We start from the raw sequence: 11,031 nt of genomic DNA, 5'->3' as shown, positions 1-11,031 counted from the left end.
GGGCATCGATCGGCCCGAACCAGGATAAGCCGTTGCGTCCTCTCTATGATTCTTATGTTCTTGAGTCCACCCGAGCCACCGTAGAAACGTACTCTGACACCAACTCGAACAACAATGCTTGTCGCGGTTCCGACCCCACGACAATGGCTTTTGATATCAATCTTTTTTGAATCATGCGTATCAGCCACTGATCCAGGGACTGATACATGATGCACAGATGACCCTAAATTAAGGGCCCGACATACATCTACTGTGATAAAATCAACTGTGAATGGGCCTGTGGTCCAGTGGTAGGGCTGTCCAGTAGGACGCAACCCACTAGGGTTCAACCTAGGTGATCGCACCTTTTTCTGAACTTTTTCCAGAATTTTCAGGGTACACGCACACGTGCGTGTTCGATGGTACTGCGCGTTTCCCGCGCACTGGAGGCAACGCCTCCCAATCTCTTCTTTGCGTGTGTACAAACGCGCACGCGTACGTGTGCATGTGGAGTGCGTGGGTTGTGTGCGTCCAAATTGTACCCGATAAAAAACACATCTACCTGAAGTATGTTTTAGAGGGTATTATGTTTGTACCTAATTGATGATTTGCGCAGGATTTTTTTTGCATTAATAGTTTGCTCTAAGTATTTTTTTCATATAGCTTTGTCCACCTATATGATATTTATAGGATGAATAAAAAGAGGTATGCAAAGTAGTCATTCGTAGAGCCGCCGCCACCAAGACATAAGGAGACGCCGCCTTCCGCAACTCTGACACCTTGCTACCGCCATCGCCATCGCGCCTAGGGCCCCTCTCCTCTTTCTTTTCCGGTGCATCTACGGGGAACAAGAATGGGAGGGGACCCATCATATCCTTTTTACCATAATTTTTATATCTAGTTGCTTATCGTTTAGTCCAAATAAATCTTCTGGCAAAATTAGTTGATTCTTGGTCAGGATCGTGTTTCATGCGATGGCTTCGGTGACTGCCACGACGAGATCGTCGTTGAGGCCGTTGATTTCATCGGCAGGTGGCCAATTTGTGGCCTTTATCTACAACGTGAGGGGTACTTGTGGGCTCTCCCAACGAGGACAGCTACTCTAGGTCATCGATCTCATTGTCGATGGTCGTGGAAAGGAAATCAAGGTTTGAAGATTGTCGGTGTTTTTTACCACCAGATATTTGGTTCTTGGGTAAACCCCGCTTGGTGCAAAGATCAATCATAGTAGAGACATGAGATTTATACTGGTTCGGGCCTCCGGGAAGCGAGTAAAAGGCATACGTCCAGTTGCTACTCTTGTATTCTTGTATTCGGTGAGATTGCTGTTACAATGTAGCTATGCCTATGGGCGATGAGATATTCGATGGTTACAACATGGGGTATTGCTAGCTATTTATATCCGGGATCAACTTGCCCCCAAGCTAAGTAGCCGTGCCCTAGTTGGAGTCTTGACGTAATCCAGAGATACCCTTCCTTGAATAAGGTCGTTGCGCTTGGTCAGGTCTCTTCTGATCCGGAGTCAGTGTTCAGCAAATCCTGTAGTTGGGATACCCGGGGGTATGGCATCGACATATGCCCCCAAGCTTGTCTGTCAAAAGCAGTTTAACTGTCTGCAAGAAATCAGGATTGCCTTAGTTGGGTGGTTTGTACTTTGGGTACCAAGAGGTAGCCCGAGTAACCAATTGCGACTTAGACCCGATCTATACAGATCGATGGAAAGGTGCATTGTTGGGAGATGAGCTTGTTCTAGTGCCATACCCAGGCTGTCTTGACTTGTCAACGCAACTTATTGCTCGCTTATGTTCATGACTTTTTAAGTCGGGTGCTTTGCACTTGGTTCTTGGGGAATTCTAAGTAACCACTCTCGAGCGGAGACCTGAATCAGTGGAAGTCGGAAAGTTGTGCCATTGAGAGATGAACTTATTTGAACAGTGCAATCCCCTGGTGGTGGTGTAATATGCCTCGGGATCCTTTGAGATCGGACATTTCGTAGTCATCGAGACTTATGTAATTAAGTTTTGGCATTCAGAAACTTTATGATCGGGCACCTTGAGATCGGGTGCTCGCAATCTAGTTCTCTAACTCTGAATAATTTCCACCTCGGTATTACTTGTGACCGTGTACCTCGCAATCGGGTATTTTCCGATCGAACTCTTTTTTTAGTCGGGTCGTCAGCCCCGAGCTCTTGTTCTAGTAATGGCCGAGTAGAGGAGTCGGTACGCGATCCTGGCGTTTTGGGCTTGGGAGGCCCGAGCATCAGCTTGACCTTTGTGGGCGAGTAGTCGGTCACCGCGGCCGAGTAGTCGAACACCACAGCTTGCGGCTCGACGGCGGCTCGCTTGTGGCTCGTCGACGGCTCTAGAGTTTGCTAAATATGGGTCCGTGTGAAATTTATCATGTGCCGTTCGTGCATGTGTACGTAGAAGCACAACATGTTTATTGCTTGCGTGGCACTGTAAGACATACGGACTCCTTATTTGCTTTGCTTGCTGTTGATTGGTTTTGTATTTGTCTGTTGGTCGAGGCCGAACGAGGATCCCTCGGGGCCGAAAGCATCCTTCTCGGCTGGGCAGCTTTCTTGCCGTGCCGTGTGCGTGTCAATCGGCGCTGAGTAGCACCATGCGGGCGCTATATTCAACGTTGCTGTGGAGGCCGGACCCGATCTACACGAGACATCAGCCAACTTCCAGGCGAAGCGCATCTAGATAAAACGTCGCCGTGCCTCTTGGTTGGTGTAATTGTCGGCTCTTGTAGATCGGGCCTGTGGTTGGCCTTCTTGATTGGCCGATGAGAACTTTATGATTGGGCATCTTGATCGGGTGCTCACGATCTAATCCTCTGAATCGGAGAAAATTTATTCTTGGAATTTCTCGTGATCAGGTACCTCGCAATCAGATACTCTGGATCTAGGAAAATTTATTTCTTGGAATTTCTCTTGATCAGGCACCTCACAATCGGGTGCTTTGCAACCGAGTATTCTTGGTCGGGAGTTTGTTGTCAGCCCCGAGCTCTTCTTTCAAGAATATTGACAATGTTCGTGATCTTGGTATTCGGGTATGCAGACTTCAGGAGTTAAGAGTTTGGTGTTTGGCAATTGGAATTACCAAAACACTCTTATTGTCCTGACTTTGACTTTCCCAAACATATATTGAGCTGTCATATCTGCTAGCAAGCATGATGTGGTAAACGCTGCGGTGACTGTCTGCTTCTTCCGTTAGCTATCTAGTATGCTTAAGTCATATTTGGGAATTTATAGCATTCGGGACTCGAGCGGTCCGCCGCACTATGTATTCCGCGCAGCTGACTTTGAGCGTATAGAGTCGCTTAGGATTTTCAGAAAGAACACGCTCTGGATATTGTCACATATTTGTGCTAGCAGATAATCATATCAGCGTCGAGGCCCGGACAAGTGTTCGGGTGGATGAGCGATAGAACCCGATTGTAAATTCGGGTCAATGATGGAGCTTTTGAATATATCATGTTTTAAATCCTTAAAACAAAATAATTAGCGACCAGCCCGATTACATACTTGAAGGGTTATATAGAGAAAAATATTAAAGAAAAATAAGACAATAAAATTGCTTATTTGATTGACGAAAATGAAAATTAATCAATATAACCAATCGAAGTGCCCTTAGCTTGTTCAGGCTATTTTGGTAGTACGCAAAGTTTGTTTGGGGCATTAGCAGCTAAGACTCAAGCGGTCTTCCATGCGTTAGTCCCTTGAAACAAGTATACTTGACAAATTGCTCGATTTGCTTTAGTCTAGCAACTTTTGGTTATATGATATGAGTATTGTAGTAGTCCCCGACTCTCTATTCGGATTAGCAGGTAACCGAGTAGAGAGTAGAGCAAAAGATTGGAAGAAATAAAACTTAAAAAGTTGAAGAACTTATCTGAAATATAAGAGCGTGACAGGCACGATCCGATTAACAGTAATAGATAATCTGCAAAGTAGAAAATTGACTCGCAAATATGATAATTAGGGCTATATGAACGACTAGAAAGCGCCGTGACTCTGTAGCCCCAGCCATCATACTCGGGCCAAAATGTTTGCGGTAGCCCCCGAGCATTGTATTCAGGTTTGGTAAAAATAAAAGGGGTACTTATGACTTATTGGTTTGTAGTACTTTGATCACTTGAGATCGAACATTCCGCCAAACGCAATGTGCCTCTTGTGATGATACTTTGGAAAATATTAACGAGTTCCTTGATCATCTGAGGTCAAGCACTCCGTCAAGCGCTATGGACCCTCGCATGATCGGCACTTCGGGATTAATGAGTAGTTCGATCACTTGAGGTCAAGACTCCGTCGAGCCTTTGGACCCTCGCATGATTGTGTACTTCGAGATTAATGAGTACTTCGATCACTTGAGGTCAAGACTCCGTCGAGCCTTCGGACCCTCGCATGATGACTACTTCGATGTACTTTGGACTCGCTCGAGATCGAGTGCTTCGTTAAGCACAATGGACTCTCTTACGATCAAGCACTATAGGTGGTGGAACACGTGTCACAAAAGTACTTAGTGGTTTTAACGGTTGTTGTCTTCTCTCCTTGATGTTGTTTCCCTTTGTGTTATTCATTTTGTTCATTTGACCGTAGCCCCGTGCGTAGGACACTAGCCATATGATGGTGTGATCTGTATCGCATTGGTTAATGGCGTAAGTCGTTGTTGCTAACAAAGCTTTACACATAGACATATCTTGCGGGCACTTAAATCACAAAGAAAAAAGCAGGCATGCACCAGGGCGCATGGTTGTTTATGTGCAGTAGCCCCTGACTTTTTTCTATTAAGTTGGAGGCCAATTTAATAGTAAGTAAGAGCAAAAGTTACATAATAAAAATAATTATGGAAGTGACTTAGCTGGTCTAACAGGACGTTGGTGCAATTGTTGTCGAGTACTGCCATGGCGAGAGATGGTGGGAGGTCGAGAGCCGTGCATGACCGTCCCGAGAATGCCTGCCGACATTGCTCGAGTAGTACTTGTCAATGACGTTGTCAGAAACAGCATGGACAGCCCGAAGTAGTCCATCGATGGTGCGCCCAATAGGTCGTTGCCAGTGATGCTACCGCCGTATACCCGGTTTGATGACGCGTCCGCCAATGTGGATGACGAATCAACGAGCCACGGTGTGCTGATGACGAGGGCCACTCGGAACGAGGAATCAAAAGTCGAAATATAATGATGACAAAATGACACAAAACATTGACGACGGCCGCCTCGGGGTGTCGATGATGAGGGTTGTCGTCGGCTCCTGCCAATAGTAATTGTGTAGACACATGCAGATATCGAGAGATATACATGTATTATAGAATTTTTAATTAAAATAAAGAACTTGACTTAGCTCGAACGACGCTGAGTGGAGTAGTCGGCATGTCATGATATCCGTGTTGATGGATGAGGCCCGGACGGCTCGCATCACGGCTCGCTGGCTGCTCGACTTGGCTCGCTCGTGGTCCGCTTGCGGTTCGACGATCCGCTTGACGTCACCAGGTTGGCTTACGCACGCTTCAACAGCTTGGTTGTGCAACTTGCCAAAATTAACATGCATGGCTTTTGATAATCAACTCGTCTTGCATGGCCGGCTATCGCATCGTCTTGTTGCTGTATCTGAGATGGATAACTCTAGAATTCTTGCCGTAGTTGACACCAGCTAAATTACCTTCCATCAAAGGAATTGCAGCGTGCTGTGGAGATGCCGGATTCTTTTGCCGTAGCGGGGGCAGGTAGCGCGGAAGTCGTAGTCGGTCGGGGCTGATTGCCCTCGTGTTGGAGTCGGGATCGGTCTGCCTGATGTATGTACATGCAAGTTGATCTTGTCCATATCCTGAGTGTATGTCTTCCTGCATATACGTGATGCCCGAGTGCATACGAGTTGATCCTGGTTTGGCTTGCCTGATGAGTTGACGATGAGAGCCGCAACTGCCATCGAAGAGTCATGAAGACAGGTAGAGATACTTGGAGACATGCATATATACGAGAATATTTAACCGAAACATGGAACTTAGCTGTTTGGTGTTTTTCGATCCGGGTTGACGTCGAGTCTTTAAGGGCGTAGACAAGCAAGGAAATTAGTATACATGTATACGCACTCCATTGTTGCATGGCCCTATACACCACATGGGAGCTTCCTTGCTTGCTCACGCTTAACGTCGCGTGCTGCCCCGAATCCTGACGTCACGTCCGGTCGAAGCTTGGAGCAAACCCGATGGATTCCGGTGTGTGATGGCCGCATCTTGAGAACAAAATTCCTCCGACGATTGGTATGATCGATCTTCACGTAGAATTCTCCTACTGACGTGTCTCTATCGGTGTTTTTTAACGTCAGATATTTGGTTCTTGGGGAACCTTACTTAGTGCAAAGATCAATCACAGTAGAGACACGAGATTTATATGGGTTCAAGCCCCCAGGAAACGAGTAAAAGCCATATGTCCAGTTGCTACTTTTGTATTCTTGTATTCGGTGAGATTGCTGTTACAATGTAGCTATGCCTATGGGCGATGAGATATTCGAACTGAGATTCGATGGTTACAACATGGGATATTGCTAGCTATTTATATTCGGGATCAACTTGCCCCCAAGCTAAGTAGTCGTGCCCTAGTTGGAGTCTTGACGTAATCCGGAGATATCCTTCCTCGAATAGGGTCGTCGCGCCTGGTCGAGTCTCTTCTGATTCAAAGTCGGTGTTCAGCAAATCCTGTAGTCGGGATACATGGGGGTATGGCATCAACAGAGATGATGAATCTGCATCATATGTTGTACCTGAGATGCAATTGTCGATATTTTTTCATCTATTCAGATGCGTTTAGCATTGGATCTTGTGGTATTTCTAATTTTTTGGGGGTTGGTCGTTGGATTCGGCATAAGGACTATACTTTGGCTCCGGCATTCGAGGGAAGCCATTGCGGAAGAAGACGATGGAAGAATCTGGATAGCATATTATGTCTTTTTTATTTCAAAATTTTTCATATATAATTTGGTAATGTACTGTGCCGAGTTTTAATATAATCCCCTTTCCCTTGGCCAAAACAAATAAAAAAGGTGTATTTACAGGATTATTGTATGATGGTAAACTGAGAAAGCAAACAACGGAAAAGAGTTTATGATAAGGTTAATAGCGACAGTGCGACACCAAAAGAGGAAAAAAGGGGAGCACGGTTTAACAAGAGAGGAAGTTACTGGCCAAGTTTTGAATTTTATTATGGACCTGAAGGGGAAGGAGGCAAGGGCGTGGAGTTAACAGCTCAAAGATGGTGCGCTCCGCCACCGGGGACTCTGAAGATCAATTGCGATGGTGCATTCATACAGGATACTTTGAATGGTCGTTGGGGATTCATCATCAGGGACCATCAAAATGATGCCCTGGCAGCTGGTGCGGGGCGCCTCTCAGCAGTTCCGGATGCCCTTACTGCTGAAACAGCGGCGTGTGCAAAGGCGCTGCAATCATCGATAGATTTTGGGATCTTCCGGATACAACTAGAGATGGATTCATCGGTGCTCAAGAAGGCCCTTCTTTCATCCTCAATGGATTTAGCTGCAAGCGGGATGCTCATTAGGGATACTCGCGAGTTACTACATGGCCATTTCATTTGTAATGATGTCATGTCAGTGCCTCAAGTCTGTAATTCGGTTGCTCATGAATTAGCTAGGATGGGGATGAGTTGCAACGCTGGTGAGTCTTGTGTTTAGACGAACCGCCTCCCAGAATTTGTAAAAAAATTACAATAATGCTTCGGCTAGGGCGTTCATCCTGTGTCGGTCCGTCCAAACGCGGCTAGCTGGCCTGCGGACCGACCCACAGCATGCTCCCGCATACAGAGTTCCTAAAAAAAGGAAATAAATAAAATAGATCGACACTCTGTTCCCCATTTCGCATCGGTCTCTACGGGCGTCTCCAACACACCACCGCCCTTCGCTCGCCTTCTCCGCCGCTGCGGTCGTGACCCTCCCTCACTCCATGACAGCCGCTCCCCCACTCCACGGCTGCCACTCCCCCACTCCATGGCGGCTTGAGCAAGCCGTTGGCGCGCGGCCGGCGGGCTCAAGCAAGCTGCTGACCCTCCCCTACCCCGGCCGGCGGAGCCCTCTCCAAATCCGGCAGCGTCTCCTCTTGCTCGGCCGACGGCGGGCATGGCGGGGGCGTGCGGGCGCGCACCATCCAGCGTCTCGCCGATCCACCTTGCCCGTCGCGAAAGGGGAAGCAGGGGAGGCCTGCGTCTGCGCCCCCATCCACCTCGCGCCGTCGGCACGAAGGGTAGGCCTGCGCCACCGCAGTTGCCCACCAGGTAGGTAATGGCCGCGCGACAATGCTGTGTTTCAAGTGTTTCTAGACACTTTTTCAGACATGTTGCAAGCCCATGTTTCATGTGTTTCAGTTATTTCAGATGTATGTTTCATGCGGATGTTGCAAAAGTAGATCGGGATGTTGCATATGTTGCAATGTTTGTACACATATGTTGCAAGCGTCTATACCCAATGTTTCATCTATTTTTTGTACACGTATGTTGCAAGTTTTCATACACATGTCTCAAGTGTTTCATCTATCTTCTTTTATATGTTGCAAGTGTTGCATTTAGATGTTTCAAAAGTAGATCAGGATATTGCACATGTTGCAATGATGTTTCAACTGTATATTACAAATATTTTATCTGTTTTCGACGTATGTTACAAATGTTTTATCTGGATGTTGCAAGAGTAGATCGAGCGTTGCATGGCGCGGCTGGTGGCTGTCGCTGGTGCTGACACGGGACCGGTGCAGTTGTTGGAGCCGCGTCCAGACACGACATCCCATCTGGTCGTCTGGGCGCTAGTCCTTCCGAAAAATTTAGTGTCTCGCGACTTTGTCAAACCTATGATGCAATAACAAGCCCTTAGAGCCGCTTTTAACTTCCAAAAAAAAAAGAGTGATGCAAGTAGTCAGGACGCTCACAATATAATTCTCTTTTCTAATCACACCAACCCACCACGCTTACATGCTTTTTGGTCTAGAAGCTCATCATCCCAAACCAGCGTTATTCTAGATCATTTGGCTCACGCGAAAGCGAAACGGTGTGCCAATTCGACGACATATTCTACACCTTCAGGGGTTGAACGTTGACGGAATGGCAGCACGTTTCTTGACTTGTGTCCGCAACCCGGGCCACATTAATGGACTAATGGACCGACGAGCAAAGGTGCCGTGCCAAGCCAACCCGGACGCCACGAACCCCCGCCATAACCGCCTATTTAAAGCCCTCAGTCCGCCACTCTCATGGCAACACAAGCAGAAGCTGCAAGCCTAAAACCACCAGCAGTAGCACTGCCACGCTCAGCGCTGAGCACCTAAGCATCGGCCGACGATCACTGAAGTAATGGCCTCCGCCAACAGCTGGACCCTCGAGATCGCGTCGCCGGTGGCCGCTCCGCGCCTGTTCCGCGCCGCCGTGTTGGACTGGCACAATCTGGCGCCCAAGCTCGCCTCCCACGTCGTTGCGAGCGCCCACCCCGTGGAGGGCGACGGCGGCGTTGGCAGCGTCAGGCAGTTCAACTTCACCTCAGGTAAGTGTCCGCGGCATGCCCAGACCAACATGTTCTCTCGCCTGATGGATCAAACAGTTAGCTCATGACGTGCGATCGATCGCTCTTGCAGTCATGCCGTTCACCTTCACGAAGGAGAGGCTCGATTTCCTGGACCTGGACAAGTGCGAGTGCAAGCAAACGCTCGTCGAGGGCGGCGGCATCGGCGTTGCCATCGAGACGGCGACGTCGCACATCAAGGTGGAGCCCGCGGCCGACGGCGGCAGCGTGGCGAAGGTGGAGACGACGTTCAAGCCGCTGCCGGGCGTGGAGGTGAAGGACGAGATCACCAAGGCCAAGGAGTCACTCACCGCCATTTTCAAGGGTGCCGAGGCCTACCTCGTCGCCAACCCCGACGCCTACAACTAGATCGGTGGATCGGGATGCGATTCCCCTTCCTGAAGTTTGGGTTTAATTTTCTTTTTCGTTCCTGGAGTTTTCCTCTTTTTTCATACAAAACAAAATAAAGCTGCTCTATGCAGTGTGCGGTGTATGGACTTGAGATGTTATAAGTGGTATGTACGATGCTTTGTTTGTGTGATTATGTGTATGCCCTCATGGTTTTCTATGTGGGAAGAAAAAGGGCATGCCTAGTTTATTCGATGTATTCTGTTTTGAAATCCTATGCAAGTTTGACTGAATAAGGAATGTTTGCTCATTTCGAATAGATATTTGGAGACTTTTCATTCCGGGGAATATGTCATTGTTGAAATTTGAAATTATTTTTCGAATAATATGAAGACTCCAGGAGTTGTAGTGTTCACTAGAGAGGTGGGAGAAGTAGGCGTTTGTCATGACTCCGTGGTGTATGCGAAGACAGCAGCGGAAGCAGGCCTGGAAGCGGAGGTGTTTGGGATCCGACAAGAGAGAGGAACGCAATGGCTGACTAGTGGACCCGGAAGACAGGAGGGAACGACATGTGGACCCATACCGGATGGGAAGTCGACACTGCGTCACCTTAAAGGGGGCCAAAACGGCATGTAATGAGCTTGCTCTGTTAATTGAAATCCAAACTCAGAAACCCCAAGGTACCTCCTGGTGGGCTCCCACTGCTGAAATTCCTCTGATTCATATCCATTTCTTGTTGAATCTACCTCTAATTCTTCCTCAGCTATCTTAGTTCATCACAATTGGTGCTCAGAGCATGATGATTTTTGGCCAAATTTTTTCCAGCGCCATGGTGACTCGCTCTAGTGTCGAAGATGAAGCCGACATAGGTTGAACTTCTCATGGCAGCGAACGCAAAGACCACCACCAACAAGTTCGAGGGTATTGAGCTACTTCTTCAGCAGTTGAACTTATCAGCCCGGCTTATCAGTCATGGTACAGTGTTTTTCTCTCACAAAAAAATCTGCATCAGCCGGCTTATTAGCCGCAGAAACCAAATTCGAAAACGGAACGGAAATGGTTTAGGTATTTTCCGACCGTTTTCTACTTTTCCGCTTTTTATTCGGAATATCCCGTTTTTGAAATTCGGCTTATACCATTTT

General features: G+C 47.7%; 1 protein-coding gene across 1 annotated transcript; it reads left to right on the top strand.

Annotated features, from left to right (window-relative positions):
• Window positions 1–9,239: 9,239 nt before the first annotated feature.
• Window positions 9,240–10,146, top strand: LOC136496161 (pathogenesis-related protein 1-like). The gene is made up of 2 exons (XM_066491862.1): window positions 9,240–9,523; window positions 9,615–10,146. Exons 1-2 carry the CDS (start codon window positions 9,337–9,339, stop codon window positions 9,908–9,910), a joined length of 483 nt encoding a protein of 160 aa, XP_066347959.1. The 5' UTR covers window positions 9,240–9,336; the 3' UTR covers window positions 9,911–10,146.
• The last annotated feature ends 885 nt before the right edge of the window (window positions 10,147–11,031 follow it).

The sequence above is a fragment of the Miscanthus floridulus genome, chromosome 1, assembly GCF_019320115.1.
Source record: "Miscanthus floridulus cultivar M001 chromosome 1, ASM1932011v1, whole genome shotgun sequence".
In the NCBI taxonomy this organism is placed as follows: domain Eukaryota; kingdom Viridiplantae; phylum Streptophyta; class Magnoliopsida; order Poales; family Poaceae; genus Miscanthus; species Miscanthus floridulus.
Note: the sequence above shows the minus strand (reverse complement) of the source record. Positions and strands in the feature narration are given on the sequence as shown.

Excerpts from the sequence above, each read along its gene's own strand:
- LOC136496161 (XM_066491862.1), top strand. The coding sequence starts at position 9,337 with ATGGCCTCCGCCAACAGCTGGACCCTCGAGATCGCGTCGCCGGTGGCC. Across the intron at positions 9,524-9,614 it reads GCAGTTCAACTTCACCTCAG|TCATGCCGTTCACCTTCACG; the intron begins GTAAGTGTCCGC and ends TCGCTCTTGCAG.